Consider the following 15,695-nt stretch of genomic DNA (forward strand, 5'->3'; position numbering starts at 1 on the left):
GTGCAAAGTGCCTATTTCTCACATACTAATGGATACCCAAGGACAAGAGTATGTATAGGTATTGTGCACTTGTGAACAGCAGTAGCCTCGGTATGTGTATCGTAGATAATAATACTATTTGGCTGGTTCGGTATCGAGCATCATTTTTCATGCACATGTATTTCAATAGAAATGAGAAAAAGCCTATTATTCATGAAAGTCAAATCTATTTCTATTCGGCTACGTTTATATATATATATATATATATATATATATATATATATATATATATAAAATTTTTTTTTTTTTTTTCATAATATATTAACATATCGGATTTTATCATTATCGAATGAAGCTCTAATAGCATTAAGGACGAGTGCACCGTATCATTGACATATATATTTTTGTATAAATTCATTTTTTATCAATAAACGCGAGAAAAGAAAGAGAAAAAAAAACAAAAAGGGTACGTTATTCTAAGTGGGTGGAAGAATTTAAAGAAAATTGAATTCACAAGTTTTTCATCATACGAATTGCATTTCAATCGTAATGTTAAAACGAACTGTCTGTGAAGAAAAATAATAGCGCTTACATTCATTATTTGCCTTGGTTTTTCAATATTTCACCAAGCGTGTAATGGAAAAGCAAGAAAATTATATTTAGAAGCCACTTGAGAATGATATTGCCAATCTCTGGAATCGAAAAATCGGTAATAAACTTGAACGCTTGTATTATCCCTACGCAAGAATTTAGCCCAAGAAGCATTAATACAACTGAAATTTCTCAGCCCTTAATTCCCTCCGATTCTCAGAAAATTTCATTATTCCCTTGATAGACTCTACACCCCTCGTTATAATAAACTCCCTCTCCCCCTTCAAACGACTACATTAGAATTCAGTACAATACATTGTAATTAGGCCCAATATAACTTGTATTTTTGCATTAGAACAAAGGTAACATTCCGAGAATAATTAGCATATCGAACTTGGTCTTATTTACAAGAAATACATCATATCGTTAAATTAATTTTCTAACCGTACTATGTAATCCTACAATTTATACATAATACTTTTTACACTTTTTCTTCAATCTTTTTATAGCGTACTTCAAATGTTTTACCTTCAACCTTTGACGCTCAATAATTCTACTAAATTTTTTAAGGCTCGCGCTCATACGGCATTTCGAATGGATTAATTAAATCGAGTGCGATATTTATATGCAACCCATAAGAAATAGATAACTGTTAAAATCGTATATTATTCGAAGTAAACCCGTTAATACGATTAAACATTTTTTTTTTTTTTTTTACTTTCTTCATCCTTCAACTATAATGTCATATCTAAAAGCACTATTCATTTATTTTGACTATTTTTATGCAAAGGATTAATACATTTATTCTACGGGGTTGAAAGGGATGACAAATTATAATAACATTCAACTATAAGCATATGTTACTTTTAATCGCTATAAATACACATGAATAATTTTATTCGAGACACGACCGCTTTGTTTGACAATCGCTCTTGGACTCTCGCTCTTATCGACTGGCATTTCCAGCAAAATCCATCATAATGCTGTTCGTATAAAGTGATATGCGAAAGTCTGCAAGGCCTAACGCTAATCCGTAACGGAACATTCGATCGTATTCGATAAGTAATCATCATTGCCCGGCAAACATCGCAACATCTAACGTTAATTTAAAATGACCAAAAAAAGGTGATATGGGTTGTGCCGATCGATCGATTATAATTGCAATGTTAAAACGCTAAACTGACGCTAAAGTCAGACAATGCGGCGAGCGGATAATTAGCCACGAATGCAGCTATCGACTCGACAATCGACCTTCGGCTCTTTACAATTCAATGTCACGCTACGACCAACGTCACCGCACCAACGCACCTAATCCAATGAATTAAAATGCCCGAGCGAGCTCGTTGTGAGATTTGAATTTTCATGGCGGGCGACCGTGCTATTAATCTCTAAGTTTAAACGGCAGTGCGCAAAAGGGGCGTAGGTTGAAGGATTTAAGCACACGAAGTGTCGTAGCTTTATAGACAATCGACGACGAATGCGCCCGCAGCTCACGATCACAAAAATCATAACGAAAAACAAAGCGACCGAACGAGCGAAAAAAATACGCCGGACCTTGCGACGGTGAAAATACCCGACAGCCACACGCGCAATAAAAATAATATAAAGTTAATAGGATAAAAAAAAATAATAATAAGAGCCGCTCGGCGGTGGCTATGTAAGCGCCACGCGCAAAATCCTTTAGCAACGGCGGGCTGCTCCGATCCGACATCATCCACTGGGCTACGTCGCAGCAAGGACTTTCTCAAGGACGTCCCAAAGCCCATCGTAACGCGGGTGCACCATTCCGAAGGCAATAGCGGCCACTTGAAGCGCGACGAGTGGCGGCAGCACGACGTCAGGGAGAGAGAGAGAGAGAGAGAGACGGGACAGGGAGAGCCAGACTGCACTCGCACCGTGATCTTCGAAATCTAAACTTAGCCCCCGTCTTTTCCGCGAGTCGACCACCGCGGGCCGGGAGCCGACGCACTCCTCCCTCAGTACAAAGCCATCTTTCGAGCGCGACGGGCCCGCGAGTCTCCCCTCGAGAGACCCATTCGTCAGTCCCAGTGAACGACCGTGCTTGTGCTCCTCAAGGAGGTTCTATCATGATTAATCTCACTTACGCTCACCCCCGATCATACGAGCGAACGTCGCCGTCATTTAAGAACTCGTGTCCACGGATCGCCAACGCCGCCGTCGCTATCCTCACCGCACAACCGCGATGCTCGTACTCCCTCCTCCTCGCGACTCTTCCCCTACGCGTGCATGCGCTCCATACCCATCCCATAATGTCACATGCCGCATCCGGGGGTGGTAAGTGCGGCGAATCGGCTCAAATGTTGCATTTAACCATCATAATAAGCCTGTGGAATTATGTGACTACGCTCGACTCTTGCACGTCGCTCCTCTCCCGATTCTCCCTTTCGATTGACCTAAGCGTCCTTACTAGTAGTCGAATATGGGTTTGGCGGGTGGGTGGGGTGGGGTGGAGTGGGGTGGGGTGGGATGGGGGAGGGGGTTGTCAACCGTTGGATCCACGTGCGCGTTGACGCGCTCGTTGAAAGCCATCGTTTGCGAACTGGGAATATCGTTATACGTACGGAAAATCTTTGAGCAAATGGTTCGAGGGGGACTACAATATGCGTTAACGCTTTAATGCAACGTATTGTCGTTCGGCCGCAATTATTTGAATCGGCAAATGGCATTAAATTACACGACACCAAATGAGAAGCATTCGTAAATAACGTAGCGCATCCAAATTAGTGTCAAAATCACCTTACGGAACATCGGCCTCTCAAAATGATTCATTTACAGTGGGAATTCAATTTATTTTTACGCTTTAGGTCGCTCGCAACTCGCTGCAGTTATTCGATCACTATGATTATTGCATTATTTAATTAATTGACGAATAAAATTTGTAAGTCATTGTATTATTATTGTATTGAGCTCGTGCATACCAAGGCTTTTCGAAACAGGCAAATATAAGCGATACATTTCATTATAACGAATCGTTGAATTACAAGAAGATAATATAAAATATAAGAAGAAAAAAATATTTATGACATCGCAGTGTATTCTATATAATACGGAACGAGGATTTATGAACTTTCTTTATATATTCCGTTTCTTTTTTTAATTCGATTTGTGTATTTGAGTAATTTTTTTTTTTTTCTTTTGGTATTCATTCATCGAATGAACAATACTAATCGAATAGACATTATTAAAGAACATATTAATAAGCTCGATTTAATTAATTTTATTTTAGCGATCAGCTTTGTATTGTGTCGATAAAACAAAGCTCGGATTAGTAAATCATCGTTAAGATGGCTTATAGCTGGGACAATCGCTGCAACTTTGTCGTCAAGTATCTTTACGGTAATTAAAACTAATTAACACAATATATATATATATATATATATAGATTTTCAATGAAATTTAGATTAAGAAATGAGGGTATTGATTACCGGTATGACAAAGTCATCTTAAATGAAACAAATAGGATGCAGGTGTCTTTGTGCTAATGACAATGGACAAATTACCGTTACATTAAGTGCTGTCATTATTAAGTAAATCTTTTGTCTATTAAGTTAATTAGAAACAGCCGAGAGCTATTCGAAGTAAAATGATTGTACACTCATGCTAGATGCAGACTCAATTTTATGTTACTCGGAAACGATTATCTTAGGAAGGAATTCAAGAGAAAGAAAAATATAATGCCAAAACGAGCAAATCTTATAGAATTTTCCATACAATTACAATTTGATTTTACTCGCAGACTCTACCAATACACGTTTTTAAAATACATATTGCTAAAAAAACTCCCTATCTCATTTATTAATTGAAATGATAATTTATAATTTAATAAGTGTGCCAACATTACGTGATATATCGTTTAAACTTTGGACAATGACAAATTAATTACAAAAATAACGAATGTAGCTAGATCGCACGAGCGCCAGCCCACCACATACAAAGACTACATTATCTACATTGTTATATTATTACTAACAAAATAAATCAAAATAAGTAAAATTACTAATAGGGATAATCGATTATCGGTTTGAAAATGCTATTGCTGGCTGGATTGGAAGGAATCGAATGAAAATACACAGAAACGTGGCTAAGTGATCGAATAAGGATTACGGCTGACAATGATCGACCCGCCTCCGATGAGGTACAACATTTCTAGCGATTGGCGTCCGGTGCCAACTAGCAATAGTACGGCTAATTTTCACGCAAAACTCATAAGGTCGCGTGGGCGTAAAATTAGATAAAGGAAAAGGCTAGAGGGAGAGGCTCCCGAAGCAAAAGAGCCATTATAGAGGGTCGGTGGGAAAAAGGGGCGGAAGGTGGGGGGGGGGGGGGGGGGGGAGGAGAGAGAGGAGAAGAGATGCTGAGGCCGCTGCTGTCCAAAATTAGGATGTCGTAATTATAGGGCGTAACGGTTTACTACCCTTTCAAGACCGATCGTCTATCATGCCAAAATGCCGAGATACATGCCTTTACAAAATGGGTAACGCGGCCGTGTACGTCGCAAACAATGCACATTCCTAACTCATGTTTGACAGAACATGGGCAAGGCTGATTCAATATATACTGAATATAAATTGTGGTTGAGAGCGGACGCGTGTCATTGCGTTATGACGGACGCGGCTCGACGACGTAATGGATTCCCTTCGTGAAGCAAAGCGGCTGCATAATGTATCTGTCCGTGGATCATTAGATTTTATTTAGCAGCATTGCACGGGATGACAAAGTCATTATTCTCAAATGCACTCGCACCTTTTTCTTCAACGGAATCCAAGAGAACTCGGACAATTAAGCAGACGCCCGCCTCAAGGAAACCACCACTCGCGTTAACCTGCAAGGCTTATCCAACTCCGAATTTACCATCAATTAAGAAATACCGGCAACTCCGCTTTAAATAGGCGATTATATGACCAACAGCTAGTGGCCATTGACAGTCCGAAGCAATTCCAATGGCAGACATTGACGTTTGCATTTAATTCGTAAAATATATCTTCGGGTATATGGAAAGTGGGAGTACGATTTTTCATTTAATGTTCTTTGATAACTAAACCCTGATCTTGCTATTTACATTAAAGTCTCTGCAAACTCTCACAGTTGATTGTTTATACATTTGAAAAATAACAATAAAAGTAAAAGAGGAATCTTTACAGTAACGATGACTCAATTTCCAAGTGTAATAAGCTACGTGTAATTGTCTAAAATCTAAAAAAAAACATACATTTTGTTCATGCTTCTACTTACAAATTTTTGCAATTAAATATCCACAGTCTGACAAGCACGCGTCACAATATTACTTGAAGGGAAAAAATTATTAGGCTAGAAACTCTAGAATAATGGAAACATTTCCCGTTTCACAAAATATCACAGTTATGGGTGAGAGAAACTTCGAGGAGATATAAAAGTACTATAAATATTCAATATAAATTTACTTGGTAAGTGTGTGCGCGCGTTCGTTAGTCGCATAAACACACGTCCAAATGCGTGCGCACACATATAAACATATATATATATATATATATATATATATATCAATTGGTATGCTATTATTATTGCAAAGTCGCAATCAATAAAAAATCTATTAAATAATTTGGCATTCATCCATTAGAAGAAGAAAGTACACATAGAAAACAATAAGAGAACTACTATTTTTATGCAAATTTCGTTGTTATAAAATAATCTTATACTATTTTCGTAAAGTATTTAGTGTTCGTTTAATATCTCTAACTCTCGGTGCTTTCAGTGCTTTTATTACACTTTATTATATTATTTTCACCCGCATAGATACGGATAGCAACGGGATATTGGAGCAAAATGATTTCGAGTGCATGGCCTTGAAAATGACGATACTCGAGGGTAAAGGACTTTTCAATTCCAATCGCCATCAAGAAAATCTTCACGTTATGCTATCGCTGTGGGATGAAATAGCTCAGATAGCCGATTTTAATAAAGTACGCAGAACAATTTGCTGTATAATTTCTTTATTGGTTGCTTTCGATTAAATTAATTTTTCTCTACCAAACTTATAATAATAATAATGAATCGTTATGTTTTGTTGTTTAAATTGAACATTAGGACGGCGTTGTAACAACTGAGGAATTTAAAGACGCCGTTCAGAAATGCTGCATCGGTAAATCTTATGCCGAATTTCCTCAGGCAATGAAAATGTTTATTGATAATCATTTTAAAATTGTGGACTTGAACGGTAAGATAACAATCGCATGGAATATAAATTTTAGAAGCACATTTTTTGCTCAACCGACGTCCTCATAAGATCTCTACCTTTTCTGTCGTAAACATAATTTTTCGATTCTTTAACGAATTGATCAAATTAGTTTATTACCATAAATATTTTTCTAAGCTTAATATCGAACTTGTGGCCTAATAAAAATTATTAATTTCATATCATAATATTTAGAAACTAAATCGTAAGTGTAACTTTTTTTTTTCTTCTTTTTTTTTTATTATTATTATTATTAAATGCTAATATCAATAAATAATAAAATAATATCAGTTTTGTCATATTGAAAGATTGTTAATTAATTGATAAGATTTACACGATAGTTCCTAATTGAATCCTAATTAAATCCTTATATAAAAATTATTAAATTTTATTAAAATTGTATTTGATATATTTTATTAATATATTGTGAGCTATTTTAAGATATTGTATAATTTACAATAATTTAACAAGATTTCTTTATATACCTCGTTATCGATTAAAAGTATACATTGAACAAAATATAATTTGATTGTACAATTTTTTGTATACATTATTTCATTTATGCTAAAATATTCATTTTTAGATATAATATTTCATCTAGTTAATTGAAAGATAAGATTATAAGAAAATTATGAGATTTAAATATTCTACTATAACAGCATATTGCATTGCACTATATTTATTAATATATTTATAAACTAATATTTATAAATTAAAAATAAATATAAAAACGTATAATATGATGACTAATACTAAATGATTATTTTTTTAATCGCAAAAGTCATGTTTATAGGTTTTTGTTTTTAAAAAGTACCTGTACACTCTGATCAATTCGTATAACAAATTTTTTCTCCTAACTCTTGTTTGAACGAGTTTTAAATGAATTAGGATAAAACGGTATATGTCTGTTCAATTCATTTTTTCCATAATTTTCAGGTGATGGATTAATAGGAGTTGAGGAATACCGATATAATTCAATCACAAGAATTCCGATTGCTAATATTGATACCATCGATCAGGCTTATCAAAATTTACTCAACGTGAATATCAATGACCGATATCAGCCCTCATTTCATTATTCCATTGTCCTCAAATAAATAATTCTTAAATATTTTTCGTACAGGATGATGATAAGAGACGCGGAGGATTAACATTATCACGCTATCAAGAACTTTATGCTGCGTTCCTTGGAGATCCAACCGATAAAGGCCCAGCTGTTCATCTATTTGGTCCATTACCCGAAAATTGTTAATAAATTAATTTATTACTATGAAACAATTGCCAAATATATCTACAAAATGAAGTTGCAACTATTGCAAAATATATTCACAAAATGAATTTGAAACTATTGTCATGTATGAGTTACAAAAGTGCCAATATAATTTATTGTAGTTAGAGACGATTAGTAACAATTTTCCTACAGTATTCACTGTATAATAAAAATATTATTTTCTACTAAACCACTGTATTTCAGAAAATGTTATATGAGATGCAAGACTTAGAGCTCAAGAACTACTGCAATTGTGATGGATCCGGTTAATCCGACTTAATAATACTTGTTCCAATATTTGGAAAACTATTTATTTAATTAACTTATAATTTGGAAATGGCAATATTTTCTTTTAGACAACTAACTCTAATATTTTATTTATTCACAAGAGTTTATGTAAAAATGTTAAATATTACGAAACTTTAAATGTCGATATACAAAGTATAATATTTTATATACATTGTACATTTTTGGATAAATACAAGTTTGTACAAAATTGTTTAGAAATATATATATATATATATATATATATATATATATATATTTGATTCTTATTAAATAAATTGAAAGAATAAACATTGTTATATTAACTTATTAACATAAAATTTAAATATTTTAATAATTTTTTACATAGATCAAGATATCTTGATAGTAGTGGTGGAACTTGCTTTAGTATCATCTACAAATTGCATAAGTGGAAGTTTATTCTTATACACATCTGGTACAAGCGCATTCATAACTATGTGTGTAATTACTGCGGTTAATCCCCAGATTTTATAATTTGCTCCTAGATATAGTGGTAAGACATAACTGTTTTTAAAAGAGGTATATCGACATAATTTGGGGTCGCATAATTTTTCTAATGGCTGAACAAATGCTTCCTCTACTTCATTTTTATTAATTTGAAGACTTTTAGGATCAATTTCACCAATGTAACCTAATACGGGTAAAACAGTTACATGTTTCCTTTTAATTAAGTTTGCTGTACCCCAAACATCAATAATATCCTTAGATATTTGTAACTCTTCCCAAGTTTCCCTCAAAGCTGTGTCTTCCAAACTTGCATCATTCGAATCTTTCATGCCACCTGGAAATGACACCTGTCCACGATTCATACTCACTTTATGCGATCGCAATGTATATAATAAACCCAATTTTCCATTATGTATACACAAAGGTACCAGAACCGCTGCTTTATTTGAACTCTCTTCCGTTTTGTCATTTTGGTTTATACATTTCAGTCGTTTTATACATGATACTTTCGCTTGATTATTGATAATTGCTCCTGGCGTCAATTGAGTTAATAATTTGGTACTGACTTGTCTTTGTGAATTGAACCACTAGCAAGTGAATAAATATTGAATCAATAATTGCATTAAATTTTATTTATTATTATTATATAAGCTTTTTTTTTCTTCAGGATATCGCACAATTATTTTAACCAATTATTAACCCATAGATTCATTAATTAATCAATGAATTCAACAGAATTAATTAAAACCTAAAATAAATTATATTTACAATTTGAATTGTAATTTTATCCATGATTATCTTAGTACTATTATGGGCATATATTGTTCGTATTTAGTAATTTATTGTTATTATTATTATTATAAAATGTTACTAATACCAAAAATTGAGGTGTTCAATGTCATAGTCATAACTTACATTTGCAACGATAGGGAAAATCTCAGCTTTTCTTTGTATTACTTTATGAATCATTAGTGATAATTTTACAATCACTCACACCTGCAGCAAGATAATTTTTCGGCAACCGTTAAAAACTAATTTAATATTATAGTTTAATGAAATCAAGAAATGTTAATCATCGCTGTCAATAATTTTGTATTAATGTGAATAGTGAAAGCAGAAGTTTCGACTTTTCGCAACCAGCTGTTAGCGACAGTGTAGCCAACCTTGTCTTCTTGCAATTAAAATTATTTAATTTTTTAAGTCTACGTTTAATTGAATATTATATATATATATATATATATATATATATATATATATATATATATATATATATATTATATTATTTTATTTTCAATTACGATATTAAACAAAGTTATTGGGATAGCCATTACTAAACAAAAGAGCAGTCGAGAAATAATATGTAATTGCTATGATACTTAAATTTGAGGTTATTATAGATTTAACAATTTAATTATTTATTTCTTTAATAACAGATAAAGAGTTCATTTGTTAATTTACATATAAGTAATTAAGTCTTTATCAATCAGTATATCTATATATGTGCATGCATGTATGCGTAGAAGGTATGTAAATGTTGTAAAAGAAATGTTATACAATATTATATGTAATTGATACTAGACATTTCATATATAACTTTTTTTTAATGCATATTAAACGTCTATTTAACTTTCAAACAAATATTGCTTACAGATGATTCAATCAACCTAACATCATCATAATTTTGTATGCTATTAAACATTAAAAAATTAAATTATATATGTATATATATATATATATATATAAAGAATATAAGCGTAATGCAATTTTACAAATTGTTAATTCTTATATTTAAATAATTTATAATTCAAAACAATGGAAGTACAAAACAATATTAATTTGTCCATTGGTAAAAGTTTAGTTTATCAACAGCTTGGTATTGATACGAATAAATCTTTATTCCTCACATTCGTTGCTCTTAAATATTGGATAATAAAAATTTTAATTGTAACTAGTGGATTGTTGACGATATTTAACTAATGCAACTTTTGACTCATATCTGAAGATTGTTACAAGAATTTTAGTTCAGACGATAGTCAATTTTCTTGTAGAAGTTGGAAAAATATGAGTTTACCATAGACTACCAATACTTGGTAGCAACCAAAATAATAAATCTTAAATATTGACAGGAGAAAGGATATAAGAGGATAAAACTACTAAAAAACAAAATGTTCTCAAATTTTTCATTGAAAGTATTAGTAGTTCAACTTTTAAATAAACTAAATATATGGGATAAATCTTCCAAAGATTGGAGTTTGGGAATATTTCTGCAAGACATATCCTGGTAATCCGATACTCACACTTGTTTGCAAGTTTTAGGAATGAATTTCTATTACAGTGGACTATTCCATTGCGATACAAAAGATTGCTGCTCCTATGTATAAATTGTAAATGTTTTACAATAAAGATTGTTCATAAATGCACGAATGTTACGTGAATGCAACAAAAACTATTATAGTTTTTTGTTTTATGTTATGATTTTTTGTTGATAGGACTAATTGATTTTGCAAATGAAAATCATTTAAACTGTTCAGTCCAATTAATTGTAAAGGGTTTTTAAAAATATTTTATACATTTTAATTAGGAGGTCGTCAGAAAAATTATTTAAATGTATTATACATTATATATCCGAATAAAAGCACTCGTTTAATACAAAATAAAAAAGTTATTTTATTAATAATTAATTAAAGTTTAATCTCTGTATTTTAATTGAACATTAAAAACTTTTAAAACATTAAATGAATGTGAAATATTGACGCGCATATTATATACTAATACTATTGATTTATTAACAGGCTTTTCCCTTTTAAATAAATTTTCTTGATTCGTCATAAAATAAGTGTATTTAAGTACTTATATACAGTACGTTGAATGCATTTCATGTTTATTTTATTTTTTTTATTTTTCCATTACTAATTCAGTACTAATCGTATCTACAATTTACAATATAAGAAAACTATAATTTTACAATTATTACATGTAAATTATAGATTGTATGTATTGGTCAAAGCTGCTGCTACTTTGACGAGATAAATCGTGGAGATGATTGTGTAAGCCTTTTGTCACGTTAACGGCTCACTCTCATAAAATTCTTTTTAAAAAATTACTGCCGCATATTCGTATAAAGCAAAGTTTTCAAAAAAATGAATTAACGGTAATATCCTATTTATGTATATAATGCATATAACGACGAAACGAAAGAATTTAGATTTTTTAAAAATATTTATATTATGACTCTTAATATTAAATGATATAGTAATTGTTTCTATAACAAAAATATATATTTAACTGCCATAATATTATTGGAAAAAATTTATCAGACTTATTCTTTATTTAAATAAAGCATTCTTAAAGCCGACGTGTAGACAGTACGTGAAAATTTATTCGAATAAATGGTAATTGAAGGTAGGTTTACTTTATTAAATCTTTAGTTTCATAACTTTTATTAAAAATATCGAAACTTTTTTTTTTTTTTGACGTAAATTTTACATTTCCAAATTGTCCGGAATTTCAATTTTAAGTTGCGTTATTTAAATCTAATTGAAAGTAATTTAACGATAAATGTAGATGAAGCAATAATTAGTAATGAAAATCTCCTTCTAATTCTTATTATAAGTATTAATATGTAATATCAATTTAGTCCATTATATTATATATATTATATACATTTTATGTTTATATGTGCATATGCATTACGCAACGATAATATATAACTCATAACTTAAGATATGATATAAGATATAGGAACTGAATATAATAGGACGACTATGAGGTTTGGGGAGGGGAGAAAAAAAAAAACTCGAATATATAATTTACGAATATATTTGTCGCTATGACGAGGAGAAACTCGAACCATTCGTGTTGTCGAAACGAAACTCGCTTGTAAATATTATATAATGCCAAGAAGGCAATGAGTTCCTGTGGCCCCAAACTTGATCTTTAACTTTGGCCAGATTATGCCGTAACCGATGGCATCCTTTGAGAACTTTTAAATACAAAGAGTAATTTGAGTAACTCGATCTGAATACTCCATTAGTACTTGCTCTAAATGACGTAGACGCTCATCTTCACGATCAGCGGCAAAATAATTGCGCTTTCGAATATGAGTATGTTCGAGCTCAAGTAAATGTTGTTTGTGGTGCAATACTAACTTTATTATTCTTATTAAGTCATTAGCAGGTGATTTTATTAAGCAGACGCTGCCGCCGTGGCTGTGATTGAATCTAATAAGAGAATACGTTGTCTTCTTATATAAATTGTCCAAAGAATGGTAGATACATGAGACATCTCGGTGATATCGGGGGAAAAATGACTATTTTTATTATAAAAAATAAATACGATGTTAAATCATTGTGACGATATGACACTTTTACTTGAAATACGACACTTACAGAAGCAAAAAGACGAAGAAGATACTTGATTATTATGTGAATAGATACGTATATGAAACAATAATATGAAACCGGAAAATGTTATTATCAACTGTATTTTAGCATATGAGTTTGAACATTTTAAATTTCACATTGTTATCAATTTTGAAGTTTTGACAGTTTTGTCATAGAATTGCCAATATTCTAATAATTAATGAATTGTCACTATACCAATAGTAATTAACGATTTGGATATCTTAACAAATATTACGGTTAATTGGTATTTCGGTAATACAACATGTAAAGAATATCGATACTTGTTCATTTTTCTTATACATATTTGTTATTAAAATAGGTGTAATATAAATTACAAAAGATCTGACAATTAATTATCTTTATTGAAGCAAATATATATCCACATTGATTTTATGTAATATAATGTAATAAAAAAATAATAAGAAAATTCAATGCTTTTTTACTTTAAAAAATATATTTTAATTTGTTTGTGATACAAAAAAAAAAATTGACATAACAATTACTCGTATTCGATAGTGAATTGCTACAAAATGATAAAAACTCGTATTCACGAATCTTATTATCAAGCTGTGATTCGTTTCATGTTTAATTACTTATTGTTTGTAATATTCTCACTTGATATCCATTATATTTATAGTATAATAAGTATATTCATTTTGTTAAGTTCCGACTTTGAAATATGTATAGAGATTTCAATTTAGAAACGATACACAATCTTCATTTATAAATTTAATAACCAGGATGAAAATATTAAAAAACAGAATACTTGTATTTACCATTACATTGTATTTACAAATAAATTGGCACATTCTATTTGTTAGTGATTTAATAGGAAACCAGTCCTATTGGTTAATAAATAATTATGCTGATTTAGCCTATAAATCTTAATTTCTCATATAAATAAAAGATTCACAATTTGTAAATAGATTGTATTCTATTAAAAATATGAAATTCTTTTAACAGTTAATGCTTTTATTATTTTAAAGTATAAAGTGAATTTTATAATATAATATAGAATACATTATTCCTTTTGAAATACTTTGGATTTTAAACACTCAATAAGCATGTAAAAAGTAAGATTTAAATAAAAATGATGACGGAAGCCGATGATAGAAGTCTTGTAATCCTTGAAAATTTTATTTTAGTCCCCAGAAAATATGAGCAAAACTTGTTTCCCTATTTAAAGTGCGAAAAAAAAAACTTAACAACCACAAAGGATGAACTTTGAGACAAAAAGTAATTTATCAAATTTGACAACGGATTCGAGTATTTTAAATACGGTGTTAAATATTTACACCAAATTTTTTATTTTTATATATTATAATAAATTTTCAATCTATTGAACTTTAAATAACGCGAGATTAACTATTTTTACAGAACGTATTCATATTCATATATATTTATAAATTGTTTGGATATTGGAATAATATAATATTAAAACAGTAATTTTATGACACGATGATATTCTTCATATACTAGATTTTGAAATTTCATTATTTTAAATATTACTATTATAACATTTTTAAAACAAATTATTTAAAGAGAATATTAAGTTGGTGCGAGTATTATGTATTCTAGAAATAAATTTCTATCAAACTATCTCTATTAGAATGAATTTTGAAATAAATCCTTCTTTAGATTAAAAAAAAAAATAAATAAAATAAAATAAAAAAAAATTGAATATAAATTATTTCTTAATTTTTTATTTTTTAACTCTGTTATCTTAATAATACAGAGAAAAAAAATAATCAATATAAAGCATTTTATTTTATCAACTTGGAATATTAAATGACATCTATTCAATAAAATGTGTGAAATACATTATTATTTATTCTTATAGAACTATATAGTCGGCGATTTATTTCCTTCATTAATGAATGTATAATTTCTTCAATCAATGCAAGTAAATTTATCGTGTCCGTGTGGGTTTTTCCTGAGCGCGCATCTATGCATGCACGCACGCACGCACGCACGCACGCACGCACGCACGCACGCATAAGCACACAATTGAAATTAGATTTTTATTAACTTTATATCAATTATATGTCCGAGCATAAGTGTGCATTTATTCTAAAATAGCGTAGTAAATATTATTTCCTTCAATACCTTATCATAACAGTATTTACAGTCGAGATACTCTACAAACCCCTTGATAACATTTACGTGAAAAAAATCACATTCACACTTCTAAGAGTATTTCAAAGATAACGTTTAATATAGTCGATAATTACGTCTCTAGATATACCGTAACGTCGCATTTTCTTCATAAAAATGAAAAGTCTAGTGCAAAATGATATATCGTAGATTCGGCGATATATAATTAACAGACGACTGTCGAATTCCTCTAATAAAACTTAATTTAAATGCTGAAACGATTAAGTTACATGTAAATTTTCAATATATCCGTGCTCGCGTTACATACAATTAGTCATGCACTTTGGGATTTATATGGTCAAAAGCAACTTAT

General features: G+C 30.7%; 2 protein-coding genes across 2 annotated transcripts; one reads left to right on the plus strand and one right to left on the minus strand.

Moving 5' to 3' along the window:
* Positions 1 to 2,607: 2,607 nt before the first annotated feature.
* On the plus strand, positions 2,608 to 8,122 carry Scp1 (Sarcoplasmic calcium-binding protein 1). The gene is made up of 6 exons (XM_011503761.1): positions 2,608 to 2,649; positions 3,818 to 3,927; positions 6,364 to 6,530; positions 6,655 to 6,784; positions 7,739 to 7,842; positions 7,926 to 8,122. The coding sequence occupies exons 2-6, from the start codon at positions 3,876 to 3,878 to the stop codon at positions 8,052 to 8,054; spliced, it is 582 nt and encodes a 193-aa protein (XP_011502063.1). The 5' UTR covers positions 2,608 to 2,649; positions 3,818 to 3,875; the 3' UTR covers positions 8,055 to 8,122.
* Positions 8,123 to 8,707: 585 nt separating this feature from the next.
* On the minus strand, positions 8,708 to 9,978 carry LOC105365617 (nucleoside diphosphate-linked moiety X motif 8, mitochondrial). Its single transcript, XM_011503832.1, has 2 exons — positions 9,741 to 9,978; positions 8,708 to 9,412 (listed from the first exon to the last, which is right to left on the minus strand). Exons 1-2 carry the CDS (start codon positions 9,792 to 9,794, stop codon positions 8,708 to 8,710), a joined length of 759 nt encoding a protein of 252 aa, XP_011502134.1. The 5' UTR covers positions 9,795 to 9,978.
* Between the last annotated feature and the right edge of the window lie 5,717 nt (positions 9,979 to 15,695).

This window comes from Ceratosolen solmsi, unplaced genomic scaffold (assembly GCF_000503995.2).
Source record: "Ceratosolen solmsi marchali unplaced genomic scaffold, CerSol_1.0 scaffold48, whole genome shotgun sequence".
In the NCBI taxonomy this organism is placed as follows: Eukaryota; Metazoa; Arthropoda; class Insecta; order Hymenoptera; family Agaonidae; genus Ceratosolen; species Ceratosolen solmsi.

Bases quoted from the DNA above. Each gene is read 5' to 3' on its own strand.
- Scp1 (XM_011503761.1), top strand. From the start codon at position 3,876: ATGGCTTATAGCTGGGACAATCGCTGCAACTTTGTCGTCAAGTATCTT. The intron at 3,928-6,363 runs GTAATTAAAACT...TCACCCGCATAG, and splicing joins TGTCGTCAAGTATCTTTACG to ATACGGATAGCAACGGGATA. The intron at 6,531-6,654 runs GTACGCAGAACA...ATTGAACATTAG, and splicing joins AGATAGCCGATTTTAATAAA to GACGGCGTTGTAACAACTGA.
- LOC105365617 (XM_011503832.1), bottom strand. From the start codon at position 9,794: ATGATTCATAAAGTAATACAAAGAAAAGCTGAGATTTTCCCTATCGTT. The intron at 9,413-9,740 runs GTAAGTTATGAC...TTCACTTGCTAG, and splicing joins TTTTCCCTATCGTTGCAAAT to TGGTTCAATTCACAAAGACA.